General features: G+C 40.0%; 1 protein-coding gene across 1 annotated transcript in view; it reads left to right on the top strand.

Moving 5' to 3' along the window:
- Positions 1 to 14,072, top strand: part of mical3a (microtubule associated monooxygenase, calponin and LIM domain containing 3a) — a 91,097-nt gene extending 77,025 nt beyond the window's left edge. The window contains 9 exon segments of the mRNA XM_020602927.1: positions 648 to 698; positions 1,370 to 1,477; positions 3,369 to 3,462; positions 4,281 to 4,331; positions 5,212 to 5,262; positions 7,928 to 7,993; positions 10,465 to 10,564; positions 11,520 to 11,593; positions 11,697 to 14,072. Coding sequence (XP_020458583.1) covers positions 648 to 698; positions 1,370 to 1,477; positions 3,369 to 3,462; positions 4,281 to 4,331; positions 5,212 to 5,262; positions 7,928 to 7,993; positions 10,465 to 10,564; positions 11,520 to 11,593; positions 11,697 to 11,881 — 780 coding nt within the window. The 3' untranslated portion in view covers positions 11,882 to 14,072.
- The last annotated feature ends 1,537 nt before the right edge of the window (positions 14,073 to 15,609 follow it).

The following is a 15,609-nucleotide window of genomic DNA, read 5'->3' as shown; positions in this document are numbered from 1 at the left end:
GAGTGGGAATGCACCTACAATGTGAATTTCAGACCCCTCCATGATTTCTAAGTGGGAGAACTTGCAAAATCGCAGGGTGTTCAAATACTTCTGTTCCTCACTGTATACATAAAGAATGAATTGAGATTTTCTTACTCTTCATGAATGCCAGCCTTCATTTGGACCTTTTGTGGTTACAGTAACAGAAGATTAAAGCTGTGTCATGCCTGCCAGGCTGTGTGTAGTTACACCAGTGACTGTAGTCTTGCATATCTGTGAGTGTATTAGACGTATTTTCACATGGATCATTGTAGACGTAGTATTGAAAATAAACAGATCTGTCTTACTACAATATGAGACAGACTAGTCTCTAAAATCTTTGGTATTACAGTGTGTCAAATCTATTCTCTACTTTAGTTCCTTGTTTGTTTGTTTTTTTTTTACTTATTTTGAATTAACATAGGTTAATAAAATGTCACTGCACCTTGTCAGATTGTTGTTTTGGTGGGAATATTAACACTGCTTGTTGTGATCATTCCTGCTTTTTTACCATTTAAATTCTTTGTGGTTGTTTTAATTTGGTCAATTTAACATAATCATTAACCCATTTAATCATATCATTTGTATCATGTCTGTGTCCTCCCTTTTATGTTTTTTTTCCCCCCAAGTCTGTTTATGTCCCTCATGCACTGGCGTTCAAGAGATCATACGCCACAAAGGTAGTATTACACACAATCCCACTGACAACCCCCTCCTGATCCCACCCCTCTGCGCATGCACCATTTTGCTGTCATAACACCCTATGCTCATCTCCATCCTCAGACTAACCGTCCACTCTATATCTCTAGATGCATGTGACATGTGGACTGCAGCACCCACTCACTCACTGCTGATATCCACTCTGTTAAAACGTTTTTCCAAAAGCACTCACCTTTCTGGTCACAATGATACCTTTTGCATCTCTTGATATCAGGGACTGTTCCTCTGACTGGTATGACATTAACCTGCCTATCTGTCACTGGGGCACTTTTTTTTATTCCAGCGTAGCTACTGGGAAAACCTTTGGCACATTCTCCCTCAGAACTATTCTCTCTTTCTCTTGATTTATGCCAGCTTGAAATGTTGTCACATGTCAGCTAAAAGGGGAAACATCCCTGCTTATTCCCATACTGTATTGCCTGTTATTATAGTGATGTTTTATGTTACTGTACCTTGAAATGAAATGACTACAGTATATTACTAGCCCATGTTGTCCCTTACTTTATAGAAGATCTCATTCCCCTTCCTCTCCTGTTCAGTTTTTCTCAGGGGCCAGGGCCCTGTGGAGCCAAATACACATAGTGGCAGTTTGTGGATGAGATTTATTTGACCCATGTTTTTGTTCTACTAGAAAACCTACACAGAGGAAGAGCTAAATGCAAAGCTGACAAGAAGAGTCCAGAAAGCTGCACGACGACAAGCCAAGCAGGAGGAACTCAAGAGGCTGCACAGAGCCCAGGTAATTCACAGACCACCCTGGTACCAGCTCAACTTGACTCAGCTCAACTCCCATTATTTGTTTTTCCATCAGTCAGATGTTGGGGATAATACCCGGTACTATTTATGGTATCACCACCATTGAGGTTCCAAGCGAGCAGAGGCGATATCAAATGGTGACGGGTAAACACTGTAGATTAGTAATTGGTCAGAGAAATCATGTTATCAATGTACGAGACGTCCTGAAATAAAGAAAATGCCATTTTTAAAAGCAATGTTATTTAACACCAATCACTACTTTACTGTAGTTAGTGTACTAACTCAAAACAGCCACATACTGAGAATCAGGAACAGCATACCTTCGATGTCCACCACTGTGTACTGTGTCAGTTGCTGACTATGTCACCATACCATACCATGGTATGGTATCCATCTGCAGTGGAAAACCAAGCACCCGGTACTAGAAGCAAGTAGAGTTGTGTCAAGTTGAGCCGGTACCAGGTGATGTTAAAGGGGCTCTAGAGACCTGGCCTAAGGTACTAGCCCAAATGGTGGTTACTGACTTAGACATGTTTTAGATATGGTACCATAGATGTTGGTTGTTTTTTTTGTTTTTTTTAACCTGGTGCACATGACACCACAATATTCAGTCTTTTCCCACACTGTTTCTATGATATAATTTGAAAAATAAGATGGATCCATTCTTTTTTCCCCCTGTTCTATGATATAATTTGAAAAATAAGATAGATCCATTCTTTTTCCCCCCCTATTGTTTGTGTGCTAAATAGTCCCTTGAAACACTCAGAGAGGGGTGTTGACATGAAATAATGGCACACTTACAGCATTTATGTCATGCGATAATTTAAAAGTGCATTAAGTTATGTACAGTATAGGTCTGCATGTTTGTACAGATGAAGCCTGTATTATTACTGCTGCCACTGTTGAGTTGTTCTGTTTTGTCCTTTTACCATATGGTCACTCTTAACATGTTACTCAACTCTCTTGGATTGAAGCCAAAATCATCCTTTGGTTAAGAAATCTACTGTGATTGTTGTTGTAGCTCTGCAGTCAAGCTCCTAGTGCACTGACTCAGAAGTAAGATCTCTCTCCTTCTGGAGCTGTGGTTAGCTGGCCTAAATTTTTCTTCCTCTTAGTGGCTATTTGCACTATCCAAACCAGTTCAGCACTAACTCTAGAGTCAAAGGGGGGAAACCCTGTCATGTTAAGCACTTACTGCTCATTTTTACAACTCTTCTGCCCTTTACACCAGTTCACCCACCAATTATATGTGTTCAAAAAGCCTACACTACTTGAAGGGGTTATAATTATATTTCAACATGTTTAATAGCAGATTGAAGTAGTGGGTAGTGGGATTTTGACTTGTACTTGATGCTTCACCTGTCAGACTCTATGGCCTTGGTCTCCAGTAACACAAAGTAACAACAAAGCACTCTCCACTAACACCGGATTTAAATGTTTGGGTGTTTCAAAAAGCCAGACATGTTGGCTGACATGCTGTATTTGCAAATGGAAACTATTGTTTAAGGCACATGGTTAGGAGCATGTAAACAGTCCTGAGAGGCGAACCCCCCAGCCGTTACTACCGCCGTAATCCCAACCATTGCTAAAAACAAGTGGGAGTTTGGTGTGAGCTGAGGTGGGGAGAGCTGCTAAACATGAAAACCATGAAATTCTATTTTTAACACCCATCAGAACAGGTACAAATACTTTGAGATCCAGTTCTAGTTAGCTCTTTAGGAGCTGCCTCCCTTTGAAAGTTTTGGGGCACCTCACTTCTTAATAGCGGAAGGTTGTTGTGTGCACCAGTTGTACAGAATGTATTTGTGCCTCTGTGTATTTATGCTTGCGTACAATTCATTAGTAATGTGAACCTACCCTGCTTGTGTGCTCAGATTATCCAGAGACAGTTGGAGCAGGTGGAGGAGAAGCAGAGGCAGCTGGAAGAAAGGGGCGTAGCTGTGGAGAAAGCTTTGAGGGGAGAAGCAGGTAACACCTTGTCACTTTTACCCTCATACATTAAAAAAAAAGTCAGTCGGGTCTCCCATGTGGCACGGTGTAATAGTAATGCTGCTGCAGATAGACATATTCAATAAACTAAACTCTGTGTCATAACTCTTATTATAACATTTTCTAAGAAATGTTGTGTATATATGATGACTAAATCTTGTTTCTGTGTCAGTGCCAGCTCTGTGAGACTACTGTATTTCTTTATACGATATGAATACGGCCTTTTTTAGAACTCCAAAGGGAACAATAATAATATCACTCATTAGGATGTAACATAAAATTGTACTACCTGAGAAAAGTCGTCCCTCTGCGATCATTTGGATTGTGCTGAAATCACAGTCAGTATTCAGTCGTACCAAAGCCTGTTTCAGCACAGATTTGTGTGCAGAAAGACTTTTTTGTTTCTCCAAAATAATAAACCCAAAGAGGTTTTGACAAGGGACTATCACAGACAATGTACTGTACTAAAGAGTTGAAGAATGCATTTTTGTCAGGGAGCAACACAGTTTATTATTTGGTACAGTTTTATAAGTGTGTGTAAAGCATGAATAGGGATGTGAGTTTTGTATGCAAGTAAGGTATTGAGTTTATTCAGTATAGACAGTGTATTCTTAATGTACTCAGTGGTGAAATAAAGGCTTTTATCATGCAAATACATGCACATAGATGGAAACATACTGTACCCTTAAATTTGACCATGTTCCCACCAGTCCAATAACTTCTTAGGTTTCCCATAAGCTGTTTCTCCAACCAAGTGTTTGAGCATGTTTTAACTTGTTTACTACTCTCTCTTAAAGGATTTTATAAAGGTACTTATACATTACCCAAACAGCACAAAAGAAGATCAGGTATTAGATTTACTGTAGTTTCCTTTGTTATTAATGACATGTGACACCCTTATGTGGGCTCATCTGTGGTGACACACTGCAACATGTTGATCTCTGTTCATAACATATCCGCCATTGTCAATCTGAGCTGCATGCGAAGCAGGAGAATGTGTGTCCCGGCATAGATTTGTGTCTGCTCATTCTGGATGTGTGTCTTCTTCACTGCCTCTCAATGAGGAGAGTTTCAATACTCTAATCATACGGCCTTTTCTAAATGCAAACATAATGCAAGAAATCAAATGTAAATTGGTTTGCAGTCTGACAGCTTTATTATTGGAATAATTTCTGCAAATATTTGCTGTGGCTGAGTGACTTCATACAGATATTTGTTATCTTTTTTTCAGTATAATGACTTGGTTTTGAAGTATTCAATCAATATATACTTGTAATTGAACACTGACGCCCATAGATTGGATAGTTTGCAAGTGAAAATTAAAGCTTTTCTCACTGCTACATCTTTGCCAAATCAAAATCATGTAAAACAAAAAACCAACAGGTTTCTCACCATGTCAGCAATGCAGCATACGAGGCTTTGTGTGAAATTAAACAGACTGAGCCAGTGAACAGCAATACAACAAATCTATGTAACTGTCTCTTATTTTGGGAAATGCCATGTACTGTAGTACTGCACAAGGCAAACTTTACTGCATTATGCACTTTGGTGAGTACTGATGGACTCTCTTTGTTCTGAGTGTTGCTGCAGTGTGTATGTGTATTTTGCAAGAACATGCATGACTTGCTGTGTTTGGATAACGTTGTGTGTGTGAGTGTGTGTGTTTGTGTTCCCAGTTTGGGACCGTGTGAAATAACTCCTATCTCCAATATATCCCTGTCATTGTAGACTATTGGGGAGATTCTAATTACAGTGAAATCCTGGACTTGCATCTGGGCGGTATGTATTTCAAATCTGTCGCTTTAAAATTAACCCAATGGCTAATCCAATCTCACCTCCTTTTTTTTTAACTACTTGAGCTTTGTACCCCTCATATCTACCTGGCTGGCTTTTGGCCACGCTGCATTACTTTTCTGCTCCTATACTGCCCCCTCCTCCCTCCCCCATTCCCCATTCCTCTGCCTGCACTGGGTTTCTAGTTCAGACACGCTTTACATCAAACAGAGATCAGTCACTTGGCCTCATGCTTCATAAAATTTACTTTGATCTCTATAAACTTATGAATGAATTAATGAGTAACTTTTATTAGTCACTTCTCATCACTCAGACTTTGCAGTGCAAGTTGCAGTACAGATACCAACACCAGAACACATTATTGCATGTGCTGGCATTGTCTCCAAATTAAAATAGTAACACAGTAAAACAAAAGGGAACAATGTAATGGATGTGTTCACCGTACAAATTTATACTACATACAGAACATGCTCATTGGAGATTGTCACCTTTTAATAATGTGTTGGAAATGCTTTGCATATTCATATTAGATAGTTAATACAACATGAATATGCATTTTGTCAGTCGAAATCAACAACATCAATTGATGGGGGGATTCATTAATCTGCTTATTTTGTAACTTCGTATCTACATTTTAATTTTGAGCTCTCTCAACAACTAAAATAAAATTGAGATCTGACATTTTCAATTTGTTCCCTTTCACCCATTCATGATTATGTATATGAATTATCATACAAAAAATGTTTAAAAACAGCTGCATGCATTTACTAACATGAAACCTCTCCTACACATGTATACACACACAGTGAAATGGTTGTCTAACGTGCACTGGACTAACTTGTACTAAAGTGCTGGGCTGGCTCTTAGCTTTCCCTCAGAGCTGTGTGCTGCAGTAGTTCTGTCCTGTAGTCCCAGCATCGGCCCCCTTGAGTTTCTCATACCTGCTCAGTTGCATTACTCCCTGGTTGTCTTTGTGTGTGTGCTAATGGGCAGTGTTGCAGCCTGTGACCCTTACCTGCTTCATCCAAACTGTGACTGGTCAACAATAACGGTTTCCACCGTGTCTGGGTGACACGTCTCATGGTATCTGTGGCTTTGTTTGAATATGACTGGAATCCATCTTTTTTTCTCCTGGTGTCTGGTCGTGGTTCTGTCCTGTTGGTTGTTGTCACTCATCAGACAGGAGGTTGTGTGGAGTTCTGATGCGAAGACGAATGTACATAACAAACATTTTCCAACTGACATCGCTGACCATGGGCAAATCCGGCTTGTTAGAATATATGTTTTCTAGTTTAATTTTAGTTTTAGTATGTTGAATGCTCAGCTGGTTTTTTGGGTGTGTCATTTTGAATCTTTGCAGCTGGATGCAGTGTCGCTGATGTGTTAGGTGAGAGGACTCCTGCATGTTGACAGCTTGTAATCAGTCTTGTTTGTCTTACTTAATGTGTTTTCTTGGGTGATGAGGAAACGTAACATTTTGATTATTCTGGTTTGTTTTATTGGCATGGTTATATTTCAGCCCTGCAGGGGGCTCCGACACTAAAAGCAGGATCATTTCTTCCTATAAACTCTACTTTTATATTTTTTCATCTTACTATTCTTCCTACTTTACAGGGTGATTATCATATAAATAAGGATTTATTGTGCTAACAGTGTGTTTCATAACCATAATTTTATGAACTGGCAAAGCCATAAAACTTTTATTCAGATTCTGATATGTCCAAAGCAGGTGTTCTAAACTGCACTTTTCATATTTTCTCTGTGATAGTCACTTGTAGTTTTTAAAATGCATTTCACTCTCCCATCTCTTTCACTAACTAGCCTGGGAACCTCGCGCTTTTCTCCTATTTGTTTTATGTAATGTTATATAAGCTTTTATTTGTGTGTTATCTTTTCCCCTGGCCATCTCCATTTTTTCCCTGAAGCTCCTTCCTCCATTCCTCACCTTGCATATATTTAACAGTCCTTATTTTGTAGTTTATTAATTATCTATGACCTTACTTTTGTGAGAAAATTTGTTTAGCGGGTGCCTATTAGAACAAGTCCTAATTTGCACTTCAAACATCACCACGTTAGGAATAAATTGAGCCGGGTGTTGTAAACATGTTCAAGTGGTGTTTACAGGGAGAGGTTGAAACATCTCAGTAATGGCTTTAATAATGGCATTATATCATTTTGTGTTCTGTGATAAACACTGGCCATATGTGTAGGCTATTCTCTTTTCATAGCTGACACAGGGTGCTGTTGCCTAATTGGAGATTATCTGTAGATGCAAGATCAAACTAGTGGATTATTTTTCCTGTCTGTGCTCCAGGTTTTGTCTTCACTTGTTTCCGTTTCCTGTTTTTACCCATCTTTTCATCCCTCACACCACAGAGCTTATCTCTCCCACCTCCTCTCTCTAGGTGATTTGTGTTTTACCTATCAGTGCCTCCTGCCCTTTTGATTTTCTCCACAATGTTCTTTCTCCCTCCTTGCACCCCCTTTCCTCTCTTCACCCTCCCCCCTACCCTGCTTCCTATACTCTTTCTCTCTCTAACATCTCTGCTCTTTTTGCTACATTATCTCCTCCATCCTTTCTGTCTCTCTTGGCCACCAATGCGCTCACCTGCATCACTCCCTCACATTCTTTCGCTCTGTCTTGTGGAAGTTGAGCCCTTTGTGGGGATGCCACGCCGAAGACCTCTCTCCTTCTGCCCCTGCTGTTCCCCTGAAGGTAACGTAACCCTCGCTGCCTCTACTGACAGTTGTGGCGGGTTACCATGGCAACTGTAAGGATCACCAGAGCTGGGCTATCCCCTTTGCCCATCTCCCCCATCCTCCTTTTCTTCTTGTCCTCACTGTGTATGTGTGAGTGTGATCAGGCCCAGCAGATTTCCCATGAATTTTCCCAACACTTATTGAAGTATTGAGGTGTCTATCATAAGGCAACTGATTAAAAATATTGGGAAAAGATCAAAATATACATTCAGCCACAGTTTTGTTTACTTCATCATAAGTATGCTGTTATAGTTATTGGTCTTTTTTTTAAATTATTATTGCTTAGCATGTCAGTACACGGTATCCTGAGAGTTATACTGGAGTTGCTATACCCAAACCAATTGAAGAGCAGGACAGAGCTGTGTTTTACTCTGGGTGGATGTTTTAGGTCTGTATTGGGGGTGGTGGTTTTATTTTTGAAAAGGTTTTTTTTTTTTTTTTTTTTGAGGGTTTTGTAACGCCACAAAATATTGCAGACACATCAGCTGGCTCAAGCAGTTTGCTGCTCAATTGGGATAGTTTTTATTTATTTAGGCAGGTAAAAGTGATTCGAAATGAAGACTTTTAGTGTTTTATGTAATATACAAAAATTCAATCATTTACCCCACATATCTTGGTTGGGCTACTTTTTGTCAGTCACTACTACTGTGCATTACAATTGCTAAGCCAGTATTGGTCAATCACTGTGTAGGGGCAGGCTTTAGTCAATGGTCAGCTGTAGCCTAGCAACACATTAAGTGATTTGTAGTTGTAATTCAAACATATTCTCCTTTATGCAAATGTAGTGTCTCAGAAAATGGAGGCAGAGAACAATGTTTTATATGTATTATTTTAAGTAACTGCGTAACTGCACTCAAACGGGAAACTGTTGTAGTGTGACCTTAATGAACAGCATGTATTCTGTTTTCTTTTTTGGCAAAAATGTATCGTGCAGCTGCACTGCCTTATGCAATGTCATGTAGTCATAAAATGATGATTATACAAGGTGGTGAACTCCTGAGATGGGGCTAGCTCGTAGGAAAGTTTGTGGTTGAAGGAGTGGGGAACTTGCATGGTGTGATGATTTGTTATAAATATTCAAGTCTTATCCAAAGCAAGGCTTAAAATATTAATGGATCATCTGGTTTGTTCCTGTGTCTAACACCTGTCAGTAGAGGTTTGGGGCTGAACTTCTAATCTAAGCTTTTTATGTGCGATCTGGTTTTATGTTCCTTTTATTGCCGTTTTTGCCTTGTACCGGTGGCTCTCCTTTGCCTTGTGTTTGAAGCCTTGAGCTGAGGGTTGCTGGTGGTGGAAAGGTTGAAATTGTGTAATAGAAAAACACCCGCTGTATTTGAGGTTTGAAAACTCAGCCTTGCTTTTGTAATTCTTCTTTGTCCTCCACATTGTCTAGGCAGCTCTTCTCCAGCTTTGCCTCTCTCCCTTGTCTGTTAATTAGCGAGAGCCAACCCCCGAGAACACAACCATGCGATTTATGTGTGTACAATGTTTTTCCTTTTCATTTTGCAAGAGCCTCCTCTTCCACAGCTAAGTATGTCCCGATGTTTTGAGGTTTGCCTTTCGGTGTTTTATTAAAACTGCTTGGCTCTGCCTGCTGCAGTCAGATAAACGAAAGGGTGCATTGCCCCAGCGGCAGACCTATCTAAGCATGCCACGTACACAAGTCTGCTCTGCAGCTGATGATTGTGCTGATTATGAAAACTGCACAACTCAGATGCATGATATGAGTCCCACTGAACATGCATTATTACCCTGAGGCAGACCTAATAGAGGAGTGTAAACTTCATTATTGGTCTCAGTGATGGGTCATTCTGTGAATATTTGAACTGGCAATTGTAAAGAGAGCAGAAGTCATGATTTCTACCCTGAAAACCTTCAGCATGAATAGAACCTAAATGGATTTTATTTTTGCTGGGGTTGGCAATATGCAGGCTAGGTGAGAATGGAGAATTTTTATAGGCCCTTAGGTTTCTTCTCTGTAATATCTTGGGTACCGATTGTTGGGTTTGTTATTTATTGCCTGTTTTATTCTGAAAGAAAAAAAAATGATAGGAGGAGGTAGTTGTTCCCAAAGAGCAGCTACATCTGACCTAAGTCCAAACTGGGTAACACAAACTCTCAACTTTGCAACAGGTATTGTCTGTTTGCGTGTGTGTGAGTGTGAATGTGCGTGTGTTTCGTGTATGCACTTGCCAAAGTTGAAACATGTAGCTCCATGCCATTTTCTTTGCGCCATCTTTAAGTATGGTGCGACTATCCACGTTGGTGCTGAGTCCATCCTTCCACCCCACCATCCCTCAGCGAGGACATCCTGGCTTGGCTGTCACTGCATTGCCTGCGTCAGTCCTTGTCTGTGAGACAGCAGTGTCCTCAGTGCCCAGCCGCCCGGCTTCTCACTCCCACTCTGTGCTTGCTCCTTTCCTCCAGGCATGGGCAAGAAGGACGATCCCAAGCTGATGCAAGAGTGGTTCAAGCTGGTGCAGGAGAAAAATGCCCTGGTCCGCTATGAGTCAGAACTCATGATTTTGTAAGTACAAAACTTGAATGTTGAGAAAGATGATTGATTAACTGTTTAGCTGTATGCCACTAGTTGACATAGCAGCTCTTCTAGGAACCAAGCAGCTAGTTTGTCTTATGTTTTATTCTGTTTCCATATTCTCATATTGGTATATTATATTTGTGTATCTCACATGAGAATTTTATATCTGAGCATCTAATAATTTTTCAAAAGTAGTAAAATGGTTATAAGCTGGTAAACAACAGACGTCTGTAGTGTTTAATATGTCAGTCTCAGCTGTATTTAGGATCAACTGTACATTGAACCTAATGCTGAGATTAGCTTGTTAACATGCTGTTTTGGCTTTATGCTCCAAGTACAGCTGAGCTAAAGCTGGATGTTTTTCTAGTGGGAATTTGACCTCTGGGTGGCGCTATAGGGACATAGCACCAAAGTTATGAGGATAGATTTTGCATTACTTCCCTCTGGATCAAACACCATAATAAACAGAACAATAAATAGCACTGTGATCCCTGGAGTGCCACCACTAGCCTGAGCAGAAATGTAATGCAACCTGTAAGACCTGTGATAAACTGCCTAATGATGTAATTATATTTCATTGTTTAAGTACAAAGCAGTTATGACCTAATGCAGAGTAGGCATACAGATAATAAAATATGCTTTACTACCTTCCTATTTTTATGATTATTATTAATTTTATATCATGAGTTTAAAAAGTTTGTTACACCTTAGAAGTCATAATCATTTTGAAGCATAATATAATCCATGTAGAGGAACAGTTTTCTCACATTCTGACAACTTATTAAATTGTCCAGCATTATCTCGTTATCAGTTTCTGAAATCTTTTAGATAGAACTTTTTTGGAACAACTAGTAATTTTGTAAAATCTGCAAATGAAGTTACAACTGAAATTCATCAGTGAAACAAACTTAGCTTGTCCAATTTGTTTCTTTCTGTTCCCAAGTGCCAGAGAGTTGGAGCTGGAGGACCGACAGAGCCGACTGCAGCAGGAGCTCAGGGAGCGAATGGCTGTGGAAGGTGACGCCAGGAGTGCTAATTAGCCAATAACCTGCTCGCTTTCGCTCTGAATATTTACAATCAGTTGTTTCTTTAATTCTTTGTTTTCCTATGCTTCTTTCAGACCACCTGAAGACCGAGAAAGAGCTTGCTCAAGAGAAGCAGATTCTAAATGAGATGTTGGAGGTCGTGGAGCAGCGTGATGCCCTGGTGGCCCTCCTGGACGAGCAGAGGCTTCGGGAAAAGGAGGAAGACAAAGACCTGGAGGCTGTCGTGCTCTCCAAAGGCTTCAGTCTCAACTGGGCTTAAGAGGAGTGAAATAATTGCTTGTCAAGTTTTGGGAATAGGGTTCGACTTGTGCTAGGTCCTCTCTGCCCTGCATGGTCAACTTTGATCAGAACACAGGCAGTTGGTCTAAAACTGTCACACCTGCAGCAGTGAATGTGTAAAGATCCCGCTCTCCTACACACAGACACAAACAAACACACACACAGACACACTATGGCTGCCTCTGACATTGAAGCAGTGTGCAACGTTTACATATCCCCTGCCCATAGGCAGCCCTAGTTAAACACTTTGCAGTTTTGCTTGTGCTGTCTCTCTGTGGGTGGAGAGGCGAATACATTCACAGTGGGAGAATGTTCAAAGACTTGTTTCATTCTTGACTATCTAAAGGAAAGAATGCACTTCTGTCCTGCTGATGTAAATGAATTGTAAAAAATGTTTTTGTGCATAGTTGTGTAGAGCAAGTCACATTTTCAGAGGAGGAAGGTGTTCTCTTTTTCAAAAAGGACTGCTACATGGATGTGTTTAAATGCTGGAGTGATGTCTCCAGGCTCAGTCGTTTCAGTCTGAGAAGAACAACATCTGCTAAAGCTGCCTTTCTATCCAGTGACAAACTGACTTCTGCAACCTAATGAACCACAAAGACTCCCTGAAAGGCTCCTTTCCCCCCTTCCAATAGCGTTTAGTGAGTTAACAATAAGAAAACATTAACTATAGCCATGTTTTTTTAATGTATTTATTTTGTTTTAACATTTCTTGTTGTGCATTCACAGGAGAGTGCCAAGAATCTCATTATCTTGCACTAGTGCATTAACTTCATGCACCCATAAGCCATTGCATGTCAGGAATGAAGGCTGCAGGCACATATAGAAAATGTATATCGTCTTTGATAGCTTTTACATTATATGAACATTTAAGCACTTGACATGACCTGATAAAGATGGGCCTCTCCAGGAGATGCTGTTGGGTTTTTATGTTTCCTACTGTGGTAAACAGTACCCAGGTCAATCACTTGTTGAAAAGGTTTATCTTGGAAAGAACTATCTTTTCAGGTTCATCTAACTTTCTACAATATGTGTTAACATTGTCATGTTACTATCATGAATAAATCTGGCTTCATTTTTGCTAATGAGAGACCAGTGTAGCTCACATCACTCATTCTGTGCCACACGACTGTCTCTGTTGGTGGATGTGCTGCAATATCTACGTACACCACACTACACAACACTTAATATCAGCATATGACAGTGTTAATCCTTTACCCTTGAACAAGAGGCCTTTATCATTTTGATTCCCATTCATTAAATATATGTTTTTATTGAGTTTACTTGTTTTTGGAGTCCCACTAGAATTAAATATTTTCACTTTTATAGAATCAATACTTTTTTACAGCATGTCCCCAACCAAATGATTTTAAATAAAGCGCCGAAAAAAAAAACAAAGAAAGAGCTTTATGGACAACTTGCATCAAACAGGAACGTTATGCAGGGTTTTCCCTAGGTTTTCAGTGGGCTTAGGTGTAGTCTAGATGGAGGGGGTAGAGAGTTTAAAGTTATTCAGAGGAAATTTTGAGTTATTTCAGTTCTCGCTCTCATATTTTTTATCATTATCCTTAAAATCTTTATGAATGACAACTGGTAACACTTATTGTACATACAAACTATAGTTTTAAGTTTTTTTTTGTTTTTGTTTTTTTTTGTCAGTGCATAGAATTCCCCGTTTTTTTTTTTTGGGGCATATATTCATTCTGTCACCTAAAGGCCTTTTAATGTTCATTTGGCTTAAGGTGCTCTGCAAAAACACTTGGGTGCTGCACCTAACCCTTTCTATGTCAGGGAAAACCCTGACAATATGGATTAACTGTTCGGCAGTCAAATCTCATATCTTTTTTGACAACTGAAAAAAAAAAAAGGAGAAAAATCCAGGCGAGTACAGTTTTACAGCACAGAAACACTAGAGGCTATATTTATGACTTGGTATCAGCTGTGAAAAGTTACATAATTTTAAGGGTTGTTTTAGGTGGTGTAAAGTTTGACATGATTGTATTGATATTTATTAACACGTATGCAAACTGTATTATTTGTAAAGAAAATGAATCTTAATTTTTAAACTGTTGACACATGACCTGTAATGTAAATGCTTCATGTAGCTACAGTGCATAGGGGTGGTGTATGTATGCTGAAATGGCAATAAAACAACGCGGTTGTTCTTTTAAGTGTCTATCCATTGAAAGTCACTGTATGGTAAATGATTATGGATGGGTTTTAGTTACACTTTAAAAAACTTAATTGTAAGCTAAAACTGACATCATGTTTGGATGATTTTCCCCAACCTTTTATGGTTGTAACCTAAGGTTGACAGATGAGGTCAGACAGGAATCTCCGTGGACAATGATGTTTGCGGATGACATTGTGATCTGTAGTGAGAGCAGAGAGCAGGTGGAGGAACACCTGGAAAGGTGGAGGTCTGCTCTGGAAAGAAGAGGAATGAAAGTCAGTCGTAGTAAGACAGAATACATGGGAGGGAAGTGGAACAGTGAGGTTACAGGGGGCTGAGGTCAAGAAGGTGCAGGAGTTTAAGTATTTGGGGTCAACAGTCCAGTGTGATGGGGAGTGTAGGAAAGAGGTGAAGAGGCGAGTGCAGGCAGGTTGGAGTGGGTGGAGAAAGGTGTCAGGAGTGTTGTGTGATAGTAGTGAGACCAGCTATGCTGTATGGGTTAGAGACTGTAGCAGTGAGGAAAAGACAAGAGGCAGAGATGGAGGTAGCAGAGATGAGGATGTTGAGGTTCTCTTTAGGAGTGACCAGGATGGACAGGATTAGGAATGAGCACATCAGAGGGACAGCTCAGGTTGGCTGTTTTGGGGACAAGGTTAAAGAGGCCAGATTGAGATGTTTTGGACATGTGCAGAGGAGGGATAGTGGTTATATTGGTAGAAGGATGTTAGAGATATATGGATGCGCTAAAAGAGGACATGAAGTTAATTGGGTGGAAACAGATGATTTGCTGTGGCGACCCCTAACAGGAACAGCCGAAAGAAGAAGAAGAAGAAGAAGAAGCTAAGGCCAATGAGCCACCTTTATTTTTTAAAGTCAAGCTTGAAAAAGATGGAAATGACCCTGACGACATCAACAAAGGGTTGTTTTCTCATTTTGTTATAAAAGGGTAAACATAAACATGACAAAAAAAAAAAAAACCTAAAGCAATGGCTCCTCAGAGATCTTCCAACCCCAGGCTGCCCAAGCAGCCCGGAAGCAGCAAGACCCCGAACCAAGCATTGCTATACAATATTAATCATTTCTGGGCTGTCGAACCGTGACGTCACCTGATATGCCAGCTTGGCAGCTGAGCAGAGCAGTAGACAAAACATGAAGAAAATAATGTGTGTGGCTGTTGTTTTCGTGGTGTGTATCTAAAACAATTTGACATAACATTACACATTAAGACAAATATTATGGTTACTTTTACCGTCATAATAACATTTGTCCCTGACTGCCGCCTTTCTCTGCTTTAACTAACCTTGCATTTAACAGCCTGAGGAAGACATCCTGGCTACACCAACATCTTCTAATACAACAGATCTCGAATCAATATCTATCTAACTAAGAAATTACCTAACACAAATATAACAAAATAAAATACGGAAATAAAACCCGCAGGTAATACCCCGGTTCGGGCCCATTCTCACATTACAGACTTAGACCTACCCATGAAAAACCAACGTACACATTAAAAAATGTGCTACTGAAAGGAC

Source organism: Monopterus albus, unplaced genomic scaffold (assembly GCF_001952655.1).
Source record: "Monopterus albus unplaced genomic scaffold, M_albus_1.0 scaffold59.1, whole genome shotgun sequence".
NCBI classification, from domain to species: Eukaryota; Metazoa; Chordata; class Actinopteri; order Synbranchiformes; family Synbranchidae; genus Monopterus; species Monopterus albus.
Note: the sequence above shows the minus strand (reverse complement) of the source record. Positions and strands in the feature narration are given on the sequence as shown.